Here is a 21,451-nt window from a genome sequence, read left to right as displayed (position 1 = left end):
GAGCAGGAAGATTTTGCATCCTTAGCTTTGCACCATACAATAAGTGCACTAGCTAGCATATTGCTGGATGGAAAAAAAAGGAAGAGTCCTTCTTGAGCCTTGCAAATGATCCTTGTATTTGGAGTCAGAAGAATGCATTGTCATTATTTATTTTGCATAGTTACAAAAGCTTACAAGGTTCTGTAAAAATTATCGATTTCACAGTTGATAATTAGGCATCTTCTCACATGTGTCCCCTCCTTTTACTTCTACCAATTTCAGCTTTCCTTCTTTAAATTTTTGCTAACTTCATCATAGTCCTCATAGAGCAAGGAAAATTTGGCAAACCACTTCAAAGCCCTAACTCCAAGAAGCCAGTAAGTAGGTTGCAGTTCTCCCTATATAAGCTGTTCCACATAGCACCAACACCCTGAAGTTCTCCACCTGCAGCTGATCTCAGAGATCTGCTTAGGTGTTGAAGTGCTGGGGTCTAAACCCCAAGCCCTGAATTGAAGTTGGCATATGGATGATGTCCACAACCAGGCAGAGGGTGGTTCTCTAACACCAAGAGGGGTATGCATTGACAACCATGGACGGCATCCTCAGTGGGCAGACAAAACTGCCGTGAGATGCATCACATGGTGAGGATGCTGCAGGTCTACCCACCTCCTCTATATCCTAATAACATGGACAGCACTCATATTTCCATCCATCCATGATGGATGCAGACCTACCTAATGTATACTCAGGGCAGACGATACATCTGTTACTCTATTTATAGTTTACCTGGCCCATAGTCTACCACTGCTGTCTAGTAAAACCTCATTGCCAAAATACCGAGGTAGGTGTTTTTGGGAGGTAACTGAGTTGAGGTACTCAGTTTAGTTTCACTTGTCTATCTGTAAAGCATCTCAGCATTAACCCATGCCACCACCTCGGTACTGAACTGTTTGCATTAAAGTTTCACATATTTAAGCACTTTGCAAGATCATATGTAAATTGTTCAATACGACAGTACATATTTTTTTCACTTTTCTCCTTCTTTGTTCACAAGTTTGGTTTAAAAACATTTCTTTTCCCAATACATTAATGAGACTTCTTTGCTGGCTTACTCTGACCAATTCTCAGATTCTCCTATTTTCCATCAGGGTGCACTTGCAGAATTTAACAGATGTCACTTGAACTAGTGCCTCAAGAGTGCAGAAGCTGCAGTTTCAATAGCCAGCACAACTCAGTGCCATCAGCAGACTATGTAAAGTCTACTTTACAGGCTGGAGTACAATGCAGGGTTCAGGCTAAGCAGTCCAATTTCCATTGCAGAAAGCAATGGCAGAAGTGGGAGGAGAGCCAGGCACCTGGGCTCTTCCTTCACTGGGGTCAAGACACAAAAAGAGACCTCTATATGCTACTGGTTTTGCAAAGCCAATATTAACTCTTCAGTGGCCTGTGCATTTACCCTTGTATTCAGAAGTATTTCTATTTGTCCTCCCTTCCACCCTTATTACCACTGACCTTATCCAAAAGTGAAATCTCAGTGCTATTGATTATACTAATCTAACAATATACTTGCTACTTCAGATGCTACAGAATTACAATTACATATACAGTTTTGTTTTATTTATTAGGTTCATTCAACCATTATCCTGGTGTATATTTTATTTAGACCACCAACCCCTCCTATTGAAGTAAAAATTAGTTAAGTCTTTTCTTTTAGGATATTATCTTTTCCAAAACAAATGTTAATTAGTTACTGTACAAGTTTCAGAAGAGTAGCTGGATTTAAGGAATCATACTCAAGATGTATAAGCTTTTTGGTATTGCAGGTTAGGCTGGAAGATATTTCATTATTATGTTCACTGTTGCATACTTCATATCTGTCACATCATTTATAAAAAGAAAAATTAAAAATAAATATGAGTATTTTCAATGTCTGACTTTCTCCCACCACTCAATTTTTTTTTTTTTTTTTCAAAGATGATGTATGCCAAAGCATAATTGTGGATTTCCTTAAAAATGTAATTAGAGGTCAGGCTTTCAGTATGTTGTTTTACCAATCATCACATACTAGCTACCTGGCTAATTTTTTGGTTATGAATGCTTTATGTCTCTGGAGGTATTTATCCCAAACTCATTACCAAGAGATTCTGATTGAAGCCTTTGTGCTTTGAAAGCACCTGCAGAATTTTTAATCATAAAAAACCAATCAATGACGTGAAGGTTAGTATTATCCATACATTTTACAAGTCTAGCTTTCCACATAATCTTGTTTCAGTTGTAAAAAAGAAATGCCATGTGTGCAAACGATATGTTTTAATCAGTACTTTAGTTTTTCACCAAAGCAGTGGAAGCAATTGCCATAAATAATTTTACATCTGAATCCAAATGGTGCTGAAATAAGCAAAATGACAGATATATCTTATAATTTAAGCTTCTGTGTGATTCATTCACAGGCATACAGAATAACATTTGAAATAATCTGGAGTCCATTTCTATGATTTTAGTTTTACCTTGTTTTCATCATAGTAACATCATAAGCAAACCTACAGCTATTAAAAATAACAGCCCAGATGCTGCTATCATTCGCACCAGCATAACCCAAGTAGCACTGAGAAATCCATAGAAGATCAGTATCAATACTATTGTTCGCATTGCACTTCTGTAGGATTTTGGAGGTCCTGAGTTTCTGTCACTGTAAGGGTTTTTTTTATAATGAAATACCAAAAATTGCTAAACAATTCGAGTGAAAAAAAATTTTTTTTGATACCTCCATCTTCAAGTATTTGGTGCTTATTTCTTAATAGTGCCTGGGAAGAACAAAAGCTTTATAACAGGGTTCTGTCCCTGTTCTGCACATCCCCATGGCAATATATACTGCTTGCCCTTCTTTTTTCCTAATGAACTTATGATCACGTTTTATTCTCTCTGGCATCAAAATCCAGCTCAGGAAGAGGAGCAAAGGCAAATACCCCAGAAGATGGCAGATTTGAGCTTAGCCAACAGCCTTTAAAAAACCCTTCAGAGTCATTCCTCTGCTTTCAGTCTATACCTTTCAACTACACTGCAAACTCTGTATCTAAGGAAATGTGCATTTGCCACCACCAGCAAAATGTACTGGAAGTTTTTCTCGATAAAGGTGACCTGAAATCTGTCAGTTGTTTTGTGTTTTTTTTTTTTTTTTTTTTTTTTTTTTTTTTTTTTTTTCGTTTGTTTGTTTGTTGTTTGCTTGTTTGTTTTAAAGATAAAAAGGCATTTGGAAAAAATTCTAAAACAATGCATTAACCTATTTTACTCTTTGGATGTAAACCACACTCTTATAAAAGAAAATTTTACTGAAACACCTGTTCAAAACCAACAACTATTTGATGCCATTTGCTTTCAGCCATAATTCAAATATGTCTGTTTTAACAGAAGTAGATATAGCAGCTGCATTACTTACAATCAATGGCAAAAAATTCAAAATAAGTATGTATCTTACTGTGATACGCAGTATATATGATGCTCATTCTGTCCTTCTTATTCACAGGGACATTTACACAGGAGCTGATATACAAATAAAAGTAGCAGAATCTGGAGGTTTTGTACTTCTCATTCACTGTGGATATGCGTAAACTTCCCAGACATAATAAATCACTTTGTTCCTTAACTTTGACCAAATGGTGCTACACAGAAAAACTAAACCAGACATGAAGTTAATAAACATATATACTGAATATGCATGAACTAACAACTGCTGCACCATAGTCAATGGTAACAAAACTCTTAGAGTGAAAATGGCACTAAATAACTTCACTTAAAGCAACAGAATGCTACAGGTAGTCTGATATTAGACTTAAAAAAAAATAGAGTTGAAAACTATGCTTAAGCAAAAGCATCTAGGAGATTAGCCACCACTACGTTTGTTTTTTTTGGTTTTGAGTAACTTTATTTTAAAAACCAAAAGCCAGAGCTGGAGATTCATTACTAGTACTGGTTCAATTACACATGTCTGAAGATAAACAAGACAATACGGTATCTTAACATTTAATGAAAGACCCCATTGAGAGTTTGAAGCTGCAAATTATGTTAGAGTCAAATCTGTTTCTCTGTATTTCATTACACAGCTGCTAAACTCTACCTAAAGAAGAAGAAAACTCCTAATTCCATTACCAGGAATGAAAGATTGTGGGAGTGGTGTGAGTAAGTATGCACACTCTACAAGCCAGCAAATAAATATTTCTTTATGACAACCACAAGTTTTGGGATTAATTGCAGCAAACTTAATCTCATATGCAATGAATAAATTCAGAAACACTCACCATGATTCCAGTGAGTAAGCAGACTCCTTTCCCACAGTATGTATTAGGTACCATGTCCCCATAGCCAATTGATAGAAAAGTTATTGAAATCAACCACATTGCTCCAAGGAAGCTGCTAGTAATATCCTGTTGATCATGGTACCTGAAAAGAAAAACAATTTCTTTATTAAGAAAATTTATGTTAAACTTTTGTGTTATCACAAAGAAATCACATTAACTGGTCACACAACCATCCTTATTTTTACAGTCATTCACTCATAAAAACAGCTATAAGGAATTAAATAAAACTCAATTACATCAGCAGTAAAGAAGCAGAAGGTATAACAACAGCGCCAATAGTAAAGATAGTCAGAATGGTTTATAATTCAGTATTCTGTTATTATTATTAAAATAGCAGGAACTTCTTTTTTTTTAATAGAGTCTCTTCATCAGAGGTGCAAGTCCGGCTAATCCTCTGCAGCAGCCTAAGACACCAGTCTCCTATAGTTGCTGCAGTCTGAGGCAAATATGAAAGTCAGGAAAGGATGTGTGGAGAAGCAGACAGCAGACCACATCTCAATCTCCTTGGCCTAAATGCAACTATGTGAATGGAAATCTAATCATGAATGCTCATGTGAACAGTCATGTGAATGCTGACACAAACAACCCATGATATTCCTTCTCCTTCAATGTGTTCAAGACAAAGAAAAGTATGCCATTTTATGTCTCATCATCAAAAGATCTTCACCTTAAATATAGCAAAATGTACCTTCTGTTTTGTCAGCTATTAAGTATAATTTCCTGATGTGCCATTTATTGTCTTAGTTTTGATATTCTAGTGGAATATGTTCATTTTCTGCTTTAAAGAAAACAAGTTTGGATGAATAATTTAGCCTTCATGTGACATATATACCTATTCAACTGGGAAGCTATAAGGACAAATTTTAGGGCTAAAACCTGTTGTCACCAGTCACTCTAGGGTGGAAAAATGCCTAACAGCCTAACATAAGTGGAATTTTGCTCCCCAGAGAGCTCTGCAACAGAGACTATCTGTGACAGACACTGCAGCCTCAAGGTTTCAATAACCCCTGTGGCTGTTGTGAAGCTTTAGGTTAGCTATCTACGCTGTCAAACCCTTCAGGGTTTTATTTTAACCAGTCCCTAAATCTGTGTTTCACAGTGCATCACAGAGGGTCATTAGGGAATTAGCTCACAAATCTGTAAGCAGCCTGCTTTCCACCACTGAAATAATTGTTTCTGTTTTCTTCCTTTCTGGACGTCAGTCTTCATGACGGAGTAGGAATGTAAAGTGAGCACAAGGACATGCTCAGGAAATTCCCTGCTCTCTCATTTGCAAGATATTCACTGTAAATGTCTGAAAAATTACTTTTCAAAGTCCCATCTATGCCCTGATGGTTACAACAACTTAAAATCTCTGACTGCAAGAGACTACAGCAATCACAACAAACAAGATTGCTCCACATTTCTCCTGTATTCCTTCCTCTCCTGGTGTTAGTGTTGTCTTCCTATGTACTTTATACAAGCTTCCAAAGGTTTTTTTTGTTCTGCTCCTAGAACAAAACAACCCACATTTGAAGCTCCTAAGGATGACAGTGACACAAACAGTGATAATCACAACAGCAACTGGAGTCGTATAAAAGACAGCAAACTTGAATTAACTTAGGACCACAGAGCTCTGCACAACAAAAAGAGATCTGATACTGTTTGTTGTTTTTTTTTTTTTTTTCCCAGTCTGCACTAAATGTAACGAATTTTAGACTCCACTTAACAAACTTAGCAAATAATGACAGTGAAATATATGGATGCAGGGAGAGAGGCATATTTATCCCAGCCAGAAGGCAAGAAGGAAGCCTATGCATAACGCAAGTCCCTCCAGAGTATCACGTAAGTGATATAACCCACAGATTATGTGAACAAGCTTCACAGAAGGGTGCTAAAGCCACAACACAGTTTCTAAGGCTAGCAAGCCAGCTAAACACCAATAAATGCTTAAACAAATATTCCAAATACATTTCCTTAATGCTCCTCTTTGGACTTTGAACTTGGCCGTTTCCATACTTCGGACAGAAAATATTTTTCCTATGAAGATGAAAATGCAATGCAAAGCTTTTGATTTTTTTCCTACATTTTTTCCAAATTTCCATCCTTACAAAATTTCAGCCCTACGTGGTAGTGATTATAAAAATCTTGCTATGACTGAAACCAGACTATTCAAATAAAACACATTAAGTTCCTGAAACACCTGTTTCACATAAAAAATGCCAAACCCTCTCTATTAAGCCTGGAACAATACAGATGAAAGATAATGGCATCTTTAGCCACTTATCCTCTTTTGCCCCTGCCATAAAACACACAAGCCAATGTACACGTAGATCATTTAACAACGGTGACACAAGGTTAAATTTTAAAAAGTACAACAGTAGTTTTTCAAGTTTCATTAGAGACATGGATCTTAATTAGTAAGGTCCCCTAAATGAAATGTTCTTTAAAGACCTCTGCATCCATATTTAGTAGCACACTCCAACTCCTGTTCAAATGTTTTAACTTGTTATCTCAGCGCTCTTGTATTTCCTACACTGAGTATTTCACCTGGTTGTGATTCTAAGGCTAGAGTTCAGCAATCAAAGGAGCATACTTCATTTAAAAATCATCATCAATCCTTAGGACTTTACTGTGACTAAGAAACAAAGGATATTATGTACCCTCTCCATGGGCTCAACTGCTCAAGCATGGCAAATCATAGAAATTACAAGGCAAATCATTGAAATTACAATCTAATTTCTTCTTTCAACAAAAATAAAAACTATTTTTCTCTTACAGCTGAACAGGGAAAGCTGAAAGAATGACTTCTCAAGTTAAAAATCTGTAAGTAAAATGGAGACAATCTAAAAGATAAGGGTTCCTGTTATAGTAATCCCATTATGTCTATATCAGTTTTATAAAAAGGTGGATTGGCTGTGTCTTGTGTTTTGTTTTGTTTTGTTTTGTTTTTTTTTTTTTTTTTTTTGTTTTTTTTTTTTTTTTTTTTTTTTGGTTTTGGTTTTGGTTTTGGTTTTGGTTTTGTTTTTGCTTGTTTTGTTTCATTTTTGTTTTGTTTCTTTTTTTGGTTGGTTGGTTTGGTTTGGTTTTTCTTTTCCCAATCTCACAATTTTTGAGTGTCTGTGGTTAGTAATTCTGATACATGCCTATACCCTTTTGATTTTCAAAAGATTGCAGATGTGTACTTCCAAATGCTCTGCTATTTATCTGCTAAGCACCACCACCGCTTGGGTTTCGAGGCTGAACAAGCAAGGCCAGGGGAGTCTTTGGCTAACCTGCGTCCACAGTCAGGTAGTAAATTATTATATCTACACCAAAACAGGAAAAGCAACTTTTAAAGAAGTAGGAATTAGAACATCTTATTTGTACAACTATGTAAAAATGAGCACTAAACGCTCATTTATTTGAGAAGGGGGAAAGAAACCTACTCATTGCCTTGCCGTTTTGACTTATTTTCAAAGTTACCACAGCCCTAAAGATTGAACTTCTGCTTTTATGCAGGAAACAGTAAAACGAAGACAGCAAGAAGTTATCTCATGTTTTTCCATCAGTGCACCCCTAATGTGTTGCACTCAAGTCACCAGAAGACCTGAGAAAAGTCATTCCCATCACTGTATTTTTCACTTCACTATTGAGACTACGTCCAGCAGAGCCAATTGCAGTGGATGTTATAGTGAGGAGAAAAGCTACCCATATGAACAGCTGGAGCTGAACTGTCTTGCTCAGTCAGTCACCATCAGCTACTACAAACATCACTTTCCAGCTAGATGGTGAAAGACAGCTTGGATGTAACACACTCCAGAATTCAACTGCAGTTTTCCTAAACTAACCATTCAGTCTGAATCTCAGACCTCTGAAATCCGACAGAAAAATGCTGTACCATGAACAGCTCAGAAATCCAAAAGCTCAGGAGGTAAAGAAAAATAAACAAAGATTTCCTTCCAGTGACAAAACTGAAGGAGTAAAATGACACAAAGCAAAATGCAACAAGTCATTTGCAACCAAATTCAAAACATAAGCTTTTTGTCATTAATCTTCATTTGATAAAGTGTTTTATTTTTTATAAGAATTTTGATTTTTTAAAATTCTAATAACGACCAAAATATTTCTTTAAATATTTAAAGCCCACTATTTTTAGTCAATAAAAACTTGCACTGGAAACAGTGAGCCACTTGAAGATAAAAACTAGCATTTAATTGTGTTAAAACTGCAGCTATGAACCATTTGAGTTTTTGGATCACATCCAGCCTCATGCAGCAGCAGAAAAGCTCTGTATTCCCCCGGGGTAGGAAAATCCTTGGCTGAAGCCACACATGCATAAGTATTACTTATTACTTTTTCCCTCCTTTTCTAATAACGAATCTGCCATCAGGCAGGTAGTGCTGCAGCTGGAACGTACTACTCACCAGGCAATCCTCATCCCGTGAAACATCACTATGCAGTTCTTACCAACCAGCACATATAAGTTCTGAAACTACTTTAATTTAAACCAAAAATAGATGAATTATTAGAGTTGCGCAAAAATAGCATGGCTCATTTCTTTCCCAAGCCAAACTCAGTGGGAGTTTTACTATTCATTTCAGGAAGACACAAATATATTCGTCAGCTGGCAATACTGCAGTGGCTCAGGTTGTCAAAGCGATATTTCAGATTCTTTATCAAACAGCAATGCTTTTCTTCTAGTTTCATTATTGGTATTGTGATTTTCAGTACTGCTTTCCTTCAAACCTACTTTCACCTTTGATTACATTTCATTTAACTCGTAAAACATCTGCTTTTTAGGTGCACACGTTTATCATTCATTGATGTCTGGACATCTAAGACATAGTCATCTTAAAAAGCGAAGAAGAAATCAAGAATAACATTAAGCTTGACAACTGGCACAGTAAGTCACATTTAGCACTTCATTTAGTTTATCTTGCCTACAAGAACAGCCTCTGTCAACTTCGCCATCTTTGGTTTTGCTTTCTTGAACAAGTCAAGGAAAGAACTAAAAAATGGTTGATAAGATGGTCCTTTTCACTGGGAAGAAAATGGCCTCATTTTACCATAATAATGAAGAAATTCATGGCCTGCACTACAATGGCAAGCCAGGCTGAGTTTAGTCTAGTGAAACCTTAAAAACTTTCAGGCTAGTAACAGCAGGAAATAGGCGCAGCCCATTAAATCAGAGACTTCTCAACACTGTTGAGACAGTGATTGATCTAACCAGCTACTCAAGCTCTCCCACAATATTAAGCCATTCTGTAACTGTCTTCGTAGTCTTAGATAGTACATACTATCAGCTTTTTAGCTGTTAATATAGCATTGATAAAGACAGATCTTTTCATTCTTTCTCACTTCATCCTGTCTAAAAGAAAAAAGAAAAAAAAAAGAAAACCACAATGATACTTAAAAAGAATGGTGGGGCTGACTCTTAATGAAGTCCACGGAAAAAAATCTGCCTGCCTTAGTGGGTTTAGGATCAGAATGACACTTGAAAAGTGCATGCCACTTCTTGCCTTTTTTCTAGTGTCTATGTTGACATCCTCCAAATATTCATGAATAGCAGCACTCTTGTCACAAGAAAAATGCTTCTGCAAAAAAGTGCAAAACACCACAGCAAATGTCTGGATTTCATACAGACAAAGTGCACATCATCAGCAGTTCTGAACCCAAGCCAAAGTAATGGATGTGAGTAAGGTGTTTGGATTCTTTTTACAGGGGTCAAAACATTAATGATTTTTCTCTTGTCTATTTTTGGATGATTTATGGAAAACTAATAAATCCAACTGAGAAATATATATTACATAAGGAGTATACATTGCCTAAAATGGATGGAAAAAATAATCTAAAAAAAAACCCAGAAGGACAGAGGAGAGAGAGAAATCACTGCAAAAACTTAAGGTGAGATTGCCTGTTTTCAGAAATTTTCTTATTATTCCTAAATATAAATTGTAGTTTAAACTAAGTGTGAAGACACAAAATTATTTAAACTCCCATCTGCTGTCAGATATTTACCTCTCAACGCCTGGGCACCAAGTAATCTGGCAGTAGACAGTCTTCTTTCGGATAGATCTAGCTTCCTTATGCTATGGAGCAGCCTCAAGGATTCAGCTTTTCCCACCTCTATTTACATTTGTTTACATTCAGTGTTATTCCATCCCGAACAAAAATAATTTTCATGTTTCCCAGGTTTGCCTTCGTATTTTAAAAATTCACCTCTATAGCCTTTCCCAACTTCTCCATACATGTCCAGACTGTGCTGAAAGGCTAAGCACGCGTCACAGTGCGCAAGTGGTAAGAGTCAAACTCAGGCTCTAATGGTTGTTGTTAGCTGCTGGATCAAGAGTAGCTATCAGCACCAAAACACTAAGGTTTGGAACAGTCTTTTTTCGTGAACTTTGACATGCATATTACTGTGCACTCCATAATTCCATGATCATAGGCTACTTTTTAGCCTTCACAAAAACATGCTAGTACCCTTTTCAATACAAAGTACAGCTCTGTTCCAGGGATGGACAACCATAATACAAAATACTTTACTGTCGTAATATTTTCTGCCTCATTCTTTTGGAAATGAAAAACAACATTTTAATTTATGATAGCTCTCTGACAGTCACCCTGCGTGAAGTTCATAATCTTTTTTACAGTTTATCATTATTTTGGTGGTCTTCAACTTCTGAGCTTTCATCTCTGCACTTCACAGTTTGATTAGCCTCCAATTAAAAGCTCCAATTCAAAATCAATGAACTCTAAGTCCTCTACAATGACACATACGTTTAAAAATAAATATCTTAAATTAGACATAGAAAAGTTGCATAGCATCAAAATTCTTCAGTTTGCCAAAAATAGCAGCATGTCCTGTAGCAGCAAAATAGCCATTTAAATGCCTCCGTATCCATATGTAAAGCAACATGGATGGAAAAATTCTTAGGGAACAAATAACCAATCAGGCTTCCCACAAGGCACAGGGAAAAGAGTTGCTGATACTCTTCTTTTACTTTAGCAGCTGAATGATGTGAGCATTCAGCATGGGGAGCAAACATGCTTTAAGTTTGTTCTCAACCACAAAGCTGATTCACATCAACATCCTCATCTCACTGCCCTATCTGTTAGGATGCAGATTGTGAAATTTATCTCAGAATATCATTTTAAAGCTATTTCAACTGTAAATTAAACTCAAAATTGAGAGAACCTCAAAGGTTTAAGACAGGAGCTGGAGAAGGGAACACGTCCATTCCTGTCCCTGAAAAATCACTCTTTTGAGTAAACAATAGCTCTTCTTTCAAAGCAAAATTGAACAAGTAATACAGAAAGTACTGAGACTGCAAACATGTTGACTAATAGAAACAAACCCCAAAATATCCAACAGTTCCTCTTTCTATAGTTCTCTATATTCCCTTTATTAGATGAGGTTCAGTAAAAGAACTTACTATAAATACACTGTTAAAAGAATATTATAGTGTATGAATATAAAAGCAATATACTGAAGTGACATATGCAAGCTTGAGGGATAATTAATTTTCACCAGTACACTTTGCAACCTTATTTTAAAGGATATAGATATGCATGTTTATTTCCTTTCTGCAGCCATATTTTGTTTACACAGTATAATCTTTGAATCTGTCACTACTGTAAGAATTAATGTTATTTTTAATTTTTACTTTAGTGTTTCAAAGTCTCTAATAACATTGGTTAAAGCTGTGTTATGACAGAAATACAAATCATTCAAAACCAAAGAGTTTCTTAATGACTTCTACTGTGAATCACTCATTATATTGACTAGAAACTCATTGCCTTCTAAAATTTTTCCCTATCTTGCATTTTGCATTTTCTCTGGAGATATTGTTACTATTGTACACACAAGCCTCCCTCAGTAGGAGGAAGGGTTTGTATTTTGTTCTCTTTTTTTTTTTGAGATCATCAGAAGCAACTGATGTCTAAAGAATCTGAAGTAATTTGCTGAAGAAAAACTTCAGAAATAGAAGTTTTAGAAATGAGAAACAGAATTAACCATTATGCACTTAAAATTAATCCCACCTTTTATTTCTGGCATGAAATGGCAGAACTAGGTTAAAGTTAGTCTTTTCTCATGTATGTGGAAAAAGGAAGGAGCAAAGAGGCAGGGGGAAATTATACAGCAAAGATGATGCTGATTTCTCAGAGAAGACTTTTTGACAAACTGAACACTCTGAAGGATTTTTCTGTCATGGAACTAGTTTCATTTATCATCAAGCAAATTCTTACTTTTTAATGTCTTGGTTTTCTATGGTAGAGGTTGATATACTGCCTCTCATAAAAATTAATCAAAAACAAGCTCACAGCTACAAAACTGGGTCTTTTTGCTCTAAATTTCATGAGAATATCAATGGTTTTACCAAAATATGCTTATTGTCTAATGTAAAGAACACTGGAAACAGATGATTAAAAAAAACCCGTCCTCTCCCTCCCCCTCCCTGCCAAAAGAAAAGACCAGGCCAATTGCATTTGCCTTAGAAACAGAAACCAAAGTAACCTACAGATTCATCGAAATATATGTTCTGAATAAACTGGCAAATAAAATTGGTTCATATAGCATATCACCTTACAAGAAAGCATTTTACAAAATCTAGGCAGCTCGGTTTTAAAACTAACTTTAGATCAGAGTGGAAGCCTGTGGTCAGTGGAAAAAAAATCAACTGACTGCCTCAGATTTGAGACTAGGCTCACACCCTGTATCATGAACACTGCTGGAGCCATATGGTTAATGTAAATCAAGCTAAACTGTACTTATTCCTTGAATATATTTTAATTTCCTCTACGAAAAGGGAAGGCTGTATTGAGTTTAGCTTCTGTAAGTCACACTGCTTGAAACTAGACAGATTTTACTGAATATTTATAAAGACAATTCCAAACCCCAAGTCTGTGTATTTTTGAGAGTCATCTGAAAGTTGTGCCAGATTTCACTAACAGTTTGTTAGTGATGTGCTGGGGACAGTTAGTACATTTCTTATTATGAAACATAAAGAAGTATAAAAACTTAACTATATATTGCTATATAGTAAATGAAACAAGGAAAGCACTTGTAACATAAATATTTTCCACTTGCATTTGTGTGAAACCTCAGCATGAGGTTGCCAGTATTTGGAAAAAAAAAAAAAAAAAGTGTTCTCCCTTTTTTACTTCTGTTCTTTTCATCAAACTGATCAGAAGGCTAAGAAAATACTTTATGGTGAATTTTTGTGATTAATCAAGACATGTTCAGGGACTGTGAAAGGTTATCTGTACAGAAGAATTTTTGTGTCTCTCCAAAACGTGTCTTACAGTGGAGTGAGTGCATACATGGCTCTATTATGGGATGGACTTATGCCACAAGTCTTCAAGGCAAATATAAGTTCAGAAAATACCATGGTTTCAAATAGGGTGTCAGAAATATAATACAGCTGTACCCCGTGCTTAACTCTGGTGATGATAATAAAGGAATATCAACCTCACATGCTACACAGATCTGTGCGGTGCCAAATTTGAAGACAGAAGTATTGTTCAGCTAAATACACCCAAAAGGAGAAGGCTTAAGAGAACTTCCCCATGTTACAAATCATGCCAGATGCTTATGGTTTTTTTTGTTCTGTTTTAAAACCTGGCACTTTGCTGTCAAATTCTTTAATACTGGGAGTGTGAGACTGTAAGAAGTCTCACTCTTCTACTTTCTTCCCTACTTTGTCATTAAAAAGGAGCATAAAAATTGGCTTTTTGGTTTTGAAAATTTGGATTTTCAAGTTCATTTGTTATTTGCTTTCAGAGCAGAATAACTTTTGTAGGGCTAATCTTCATTTTAATGACAACCATGAATCAAAAAAAGAAAAGAAGAAAAAATAAAAAATATTTTCCAGTATTTTCTCTAAATATCATGCACATGAGAGAGTTCTTTCAACTGTCAAATTCTTTTTACTAAGACCATTTTGTTGTCTGATATCTGAGCGTGCATTCAAGATTTTCTGACTTTTCTTTTCTATTGACTTTAGTGAAGCATTGAAAAAAGGAATTAAATTCCGTGCTCCGAAGGAACTCAAGCAGGTGCCACTTTTAGCAAGAAAGAGCAGTTACATCTTGTCACTGTGTTGTAGCAGAGGGGTGAAATCTGGGTGGAGTGGTCACTAAACTTACCTTTCGCCCTATCTACACTTACAGCATGTGTCTTGCAGTTCTCATCTTGAACATGTTGGGAAAATCCTGTTTGCAACTATACTGGCTTGATATGAAGACTAGATTTAATTTCAACTGTTACTAATTATTCATTCTTCAGACTGTGGAATGTTTCATAAAGGCTGTCAACATAACTAGTATTAAACTGCAAGAAAGAGTATGAGCACGAAGATGAAATGTTAAAAAAACCTTCCAATATAATTTACAGTGCTCTTGGCTCCAGAAACGAGTTCACTGATAGGACAAACACAGGGAAGCATATATCTATTATCAGGTCTAGTTCCAGTGAGAAGAACTAATCCACCTCCTTTCACCTATTGGCAGAAATGGCCTTCTGCAAGACTTTACAGATACAACAAAAAACAAATCTGATTGAAAAAAAAGTTTAAAATCACAGACATTTGTAAAACTCCAGGTGTTACTGCAGACCTACAACTTTTCTGCTAGTTTAACAGTTTCAGCTGTCCTGCTTCATAAAAAAAAATCTGATGTTATGTTTTCAAAGCAACACGAAGGATAACAGTAGGAGACTATTTGGGGTGGCTGCCCCTCGTTTTAAATGAGGAATTATCAGCAGCTTACATGGCAAAGGCAACTTATTCCATTAGCAAAAGTCCATGATATTAAAGAATAACAAGTCAGAGATACTCAGCAGAAGATGTTTGGTTTGGAAGAGGAAGAAGAGGCCTAGAAACTGAACCAAAGATGTGTGTCTCATTCTAGTGCAGTTTGGACCACTTTATACCTATGTCGTATTCTGCAGCTACAAAACATTCATTATAAATATTTATAAACAAGGCATAGTTAACACATACTGAACAATTTTCCTATAAGTGTTCAACTACATTTGAGTGTTGCCCTTTATAGAATTCAAGAAAAGATATAAGTAAAAGTAAAATTATCTTCCATCTTGGGTTTCTCTAGATTGCAGCTTTTGAGTTCAAGAAATTTTGTCATAAATGCTCTGTAAGGAAAGAGGACAAAGACTTCCAACTATACAGATTAAAAATCCCTGGAAAATACATAAGATCTATAGTCTTGCTTTCCCATGCCACCAAGCTTCAGTCAATTTCTCCTTCAGGTTCACGAGCTGTGACCGAAGAGAAGTAGGTGTGGAGCTTTCTACAGCTACACAGGCCTTTATAGCCTGTATTTTCTGAATATCCTTTCCCAAAATGTGAGAAAGCAAAAAGTAAGCATTAACAGCATTTCCTTCAGATTCACATCCCTCCCCATTCATGGATTAATAAGGCTTTTTGCTGTGTAAGTCCAAACCTTTTTATTATTCATTCTAAGGACACCACACCAAACAGTAGCAGTAAACGTACTTCTCTGCACAGAAAAGACACAAAGACCTTAAGTGACTTTGTTCAAGGTCACAAAAGAAGTGTGGGATGGGTCCTCCATTTCATACTTTAACAAAGAGAGTACCTTGTTTATCTTTAAATAATGGCATTTTCCTCTAAAAATTTCCACTTTTTAGTTATTTTTAAAATACCTGTATACATTTAGCATACTTGTGTTGACATACTAAAACCTTCCAATCAATTTTCTATACTACCAACAACATTACTGCTGATTACATAATAGCAAAGTATTACGGTTATCTTATTGAAACCTCGTTAACATTATTTTAGTTTAAACCTATATTTTCCTTTGAGAGAAAGTGAAAATTAACTGATAGAACATGAACGTGTAGTTCCTGGTACAGATTGTCGTGTCTCCATCAGACACCAGAACATAAGGCCTGCATTTCCTGATTATCTGTGCTAGATCTCATTTTCCAGAAATCAAGAGAAATCATACTCCTTGCCATCAGAAATACAATCATTGAAGGACAGCAGTGTCCTGTGTCGGTACACTGACTGCGTCAGCAGGTCTTCTGCCTCCCAGCACACAAAGAACAAGGAAAGCAACTGATGTGATCTGCCTGTAAGAAGACTCAACTGTTTGAGCAAATGCACTATAAAATCAATATTATCAAGAATTACCACACACAACTTTTGTTAAACTCTGGTAGGCTTGGAAAGGTAAGAAAATTAATGCTGCAAGTATTACTGAGAGCTGACAAGCACCTTTGGTGGTAAATTAACTAGGTGTGACATGCAATTTGCTTTCGAATACCTTGCAGAGAATCTACTGTGAAAGACTGCAATTTAACACCAAAGTTTAAGCAGTCAAGGTTACAATTTTAGAAGCTCATTTGTCTGAAGGTGTATGATAATTTTCTGAAAAGATGAATGATTAAAAACGGAGTCAAAAATAAAAGACATCTGGGCATGAATGCCTGATCTAAGTTTCACTGTTAATTTCAGTCAGTGTTGCATCTCTGTGATTCGAGACTGTGGGAAGCTTTGCAGGTTACATCTACTGCATTCTTTTAAAGTATAAAATAACATGAAATCACCTCCAACTTAAGGAATTAGAACATCAGGTATCTTCCTTCTGAAACTCAGAGAAGAGATAAACTGTTTTTATTAGAAGACTATTACTTAGTGTAAATTAGTGTAAGGTCATTTCCCACATACACTATTGCATGCCCAGAAATATGCAGTCCAGCCCCTGGACTGACACTAAGGTCAGAAAGGAAAACATTCTGGACAATTGTCAGGCCAAGCCAACTAAACTAAGGGTCTACACATCCAACAAAATTAGGTTATTTGGTCACAATAAAGAGTTATCTACAGGCCTGTCAGCCCGACCCCGGTACTGGGGAAGATTACAGTTCATCTTGGGGGTGATCATGCGGCAAGTGTGGGACAGCAATGGAATCAAGTCCTGCCAACATGGGTTCATGAAGGGCAAGTCCTGTTTGACCAACCTCATCTCCTTCTATGATCCTATGACCCATCTAGTAGATGAGGGAAAAGCTGTGGAGGTTGTCTACCTAAACATCAGTAAGGCCTTTGAGAGCATCTCCCACAGCATTCTGCTGGAGAAGCTGGTGGCTCATAGCCTAGACAGGTGGAATCTTTGTTGGGTTGAAAACTGGCTGGATGGCCAAGCCCAGAGAGTTGTGGTGAGTGCAGTTAAATCATGTTGGTGACCTGCCACAAGCGGTGTCCCTCAGGGCTTGGTTTTGGGACCAATCTTGTTTAATGCCTTTAACAATGACCTGGATGAGGTCATCAAATGCACCCTCAGTAAATTTGCAGATGACACAAAATTAAGTGTGAGTGTTGATCTGCCGGAGGGTAGGAAGGCTCTGCAGAGGGATCTGGACAGGATAGAGCAATGGGCTGAGGTCAGTTGTAGGAGGTTTAACAAGGCCAAGTGCAGGGTCCTGCACTTGGGTCATGACAACCCCAGGCAATGCTCCAGGCTTGGGGAGCAGTGGCTGGAAACTTCCTGGCAGAAAAGGGCCTGGAGGTGGTGGACAGCTGACTGAACATGAGCCAGCAGTGTGCCCAGGTGGCCAAGAAGATGAATGGCGTCCTGGCCTGTATCAGAAACGGTGTGACCAGCAGGAGCAGGGAGGTGTTCGTGCCCCTGGATTCGGCACTGGTGAGACCACACCTTGAGTGCTGTGTCCAGTTTTGGACACCACAGGATAATAAGGACATGCAGGAGCTGGAGCGGGTGCAGAGAAGGGCAACGAGGCTGGTGAGAGGGATGGAAACCATGCCTTACTAAGACCAGCTGAGGCAACTGGGGTTGTTTAGTCTGGAGGAGACTGAAAGGAGACCTTATTGCTTTCTACAGCTACCTAAAAGGAGTTTGTAGTGAGGCTGGTGTCGGTCTCCCAAATTATTAATGATAGGCTGAGAGGAAATGGCCTCAAGCTGCACCAGGACAGGTTTCTATTTGATATTAGGAAGAATTTCTTCACTGAGAGAGTGGTTAGACACTGGAATGGGCTGCCCAGGGAGATGGTGGAGTCATCATCTCTGGAGGTGTTCAAAAACTGAGCAGATGTAGCACATGACACTATGGACTAGTGGTTAGGGAAATGTTGGGAGGAAGGTCGGACTTGATGATCCTGGAGGTCCTTTCAACCATGATGATTCTATGTTTCTAATGCAGCGGCTGAAGGAGACGGGACAAAGATTAATGTCATCCCTTTGTAACTACCAAAAGCAAGCCTGAAGCAGCACATTGATGGTGTGCTTGCCAAACAGCACCTGCACCAGCATAAACTTCACATTCTCCCTCAAACCCAGGAATTGCTGTGCAATGTTTTATAAAATCATGTTTAAGTTTTCCCCTTGGATGTACCATAGCCAAATACTGAATTCAAAACAAAGCCATTGATCCTTCTAACATAACTGATGATTAAACAAAATACTTTCCATGCTCTTCCATACTTTTCTCCAGAGCTGGACCAAGGGACCAGCTTCTCCTCTTTAGATATCATGTCCTATATCCAGCCTATACCTCCTAGAGAGGTAGCAGCTGTAGAAAACAACCCAAAAAAGGAAAGTACGCTCAGCCAAAATCCTCCTCTCCCCTCAATCATCATGAAGCTGCAATGGGACTAAAATATTTTTTCTCTTCATCAAATTCTTCTGTTTGACACTAACACAGTCAGCTACATCAACAATGTCTTTTGACGTCTTCTTGTTTCATTTCAAAAACATCCAGACTGCTAATGAGATGGCTAATATGCATCAAACTAAGGTCAGAAAAGAATTACTGCCTCATAGTCCTTTTTGCAAGAAAAGACAAGATACTTCTGCTAGGTGTTTTTTAATTATTATCTCCTGTGTTTATGAAAAGGTCATAGACTTTAGAGAAAAAAATTAGGTATTAGCTTCAGTCTTATAAAGAAATTACACTCCCACATCACAGAGCTGTTAACTCCCAGATAATTTAGCACCCATTAATCAATCTGTATGCATTCCTAAACACAGATTTTCATGGATCAAGCTGACTTAGCTTAGGAGAGCATGACATCACCAGCTCACAGCTTGAACCTGCATATTTTTTCACAGAGAAACCTCAAACTTTTAAAGATTGTCTGTCATATCTCTACTTAACTGTTTGCTCTACTGTGCAATAACCAGAAGCACATTACTTTAAAACTGTGTCTTTGACCAACATCTTCGTTGGTCTGCTATTCATCCCAAGAAAGAAATATGCAGCCAAAGACACTAGGAAGAAATAAAATGGAAGTTGAGCTACTATGCACAAGCAGATAGAGGCAATTGCTTAATATTCTAGAAAAAAATGTGTTCCAAAACGTATATGCATAAGCTAGTAGTGCCTAGTGTCATTATCACTAAATTTTATTCTAACTTGAAAGAACTACTCCCCCTCTGCTTGAGAGTATGGTTAGTCGCTCAAGGATTCAGGAGATAAAATCCCAGCAAGGAAAGGTATAAATTCCTAATGGGTAAAAAAAAAAAACAAAACAGGTGGCCAGTCAGGCTGGTTGGTCTGGCTGTAGCTGGGGAGGATCCTCCATCCATCGGTGTGAGCCACGCAGCAAGAGCTGGCAATGCAGCGGCACAAAGGAGTGTCCCCGGGAGCTGTGGAGGCCAGACCTTCACTGCCTACCTCATGCCTGCCCAGCCACCAAAGGCTCGTCTTGTGTCTTACTCGAGATCCTAATGCTTAATCTAGTAGTTCACTAAATTCCAGCCAGCTTTCAAATGCAATAGTAAGTAATCATTTCTTTGTGCTTTAAAGCTTTGCATATCCTGCTTGCAGTGTCTCTTTGTGCCTGATGAAGATGCCCAAGTAATCTGTCCCAAAAGAGGTTCACAGCATTATAGGCACGGAAATCAAAGCATAGCTGTAGTAAGTGAAAAACCCTAGATTGCAGAGATGGCTCTGTAAAAGATAGGTTTTAGTATCCTGATCTTCTTACACAAAACTCTGATCTTTGAAAGAGTAGGTTTACTTGTTCAGTTCACAAAACTCAAAATTCCTAGGTTTTAAAATCCCTTCTCCTTTGTACTTCAAAGCTACCTAGAATGCAAAATATTTTTAATGCATCCTGACCAATGAGACAAAACAAATGTTATATAACTAAATTTGTATCTACTGAAGTTCACAATTATTAAGATTATTCTTTAACATGATTGCAGAGTGCTCTCTGCAATCATTGTAACAAAGTAAGCAGTGGTGAACTTATACCACTGTACTCCAAAGACTGGGGGACAAACTGGCAGTCCTGGCATGGCCAAAATATGAATCCCATTCAGTTTATGTTAAGTGAATCATTTGTTTACTCTTTTAGGTGATCATGATTATCACAGAAGACTACCTTAGCATTAATATAAAAAAAAAATCTTCTGTCCTATAGCTAGATCTTTAACCAGTCTATTGTTTCTTATGTGTTACAATATATTTTATTGTTTCAAAGACAGCATATACCTTTTTTAACAGCTAATTTCATGTTGCAAGTAATCTTTTGCAAGTCAAAGTTATTTGTAAATATCTAGTGAATTAATGGAATAAAGATATATTCTAAAAACAACAACCCCCCCAAAAAACAGCTGTTTTATTTCCAGTTATTGCCAGACATTTTTCTCTCTTTCTCTAACACAAATATGCACTGAGATATATATTCTGAAGTGATAACATTGCTTTTCATGCACACTGATGTCAGTAACAGTGGTTGCACATTTTTTCACTAGCATTGCAAAACCTATTTTCAGACCAGTACATAACTTCTTACAACTGGCTGTTGTTTGTACCCAAGGAAAAAACAGAGTTATCAACAACTTGGCATGATTTGCATGATTACACAGCCAGGATGCAATCATTTTAGCTTCATCCTTCCCCTTGAAGTCAATGCAAGTTCACTGGCTTCCAGATTGTGCATCATGTTCCAAACCAGGCTGCAGCCCCATGGCAGTGACACAATCTATTACTCTTTGTGCTCTTATTTTATTCAGGTAGCTGCTACTCTGGGACATCTGGAGTACTTTTTACCCCTCCTGTGCTGCGTAGGGACATGGTTTAGTGGTGAACTGGCAGTTCTGTTCTAACTTGATGATCCTGAAGGTATCTTCCAACCAGATTGA

At 37.2% G+C, this 21,451-nt stretch overlaps 1 protein-coding gene across 1 annotated transcript in view; it reads right to left on the bottom strand.

Moving 5' to 3' along the window:
* The window catches only part of LOC103782242 (small conductance calcium-activated potassium channel protein 2), a gene marked incomplete at its 5' end in the record, with an annotated part of 41,994 nt that overhangs the window by 12,425 nt on the left and 8,118 nt on the right, over positions 1-21,451 (bottom strand). The window contains one exon of the mRNA XM_008949998.1: positions 4,275-4,416. Within this exon, the coding sequence (XP_008948246.1) occupies positions 4,275-4,416 (142 nt within the window). The remainder of the gene's footprint in view (positions 1-4,274; positions 4,417-21,451) is intronic.

This window comes from Merops nubicus, unplaced genomic scaffold (genome assembly GCF_000691845.1).
Source record: "Merops nubicus isolate BGI_N331 unplaced genomic scaffold, ASM69184v1 scaffold22801, whole genome shotgun sequence".
NCBI classification, from domain to species: Eukaryota; Metazoa; Chordata; class Aves; order Coraciiformes; family Meropidae; genus Merops; species Merops nubicus.
This window is presented reverse-complemented; position numbering and strand designations above follow the sequence as displayed.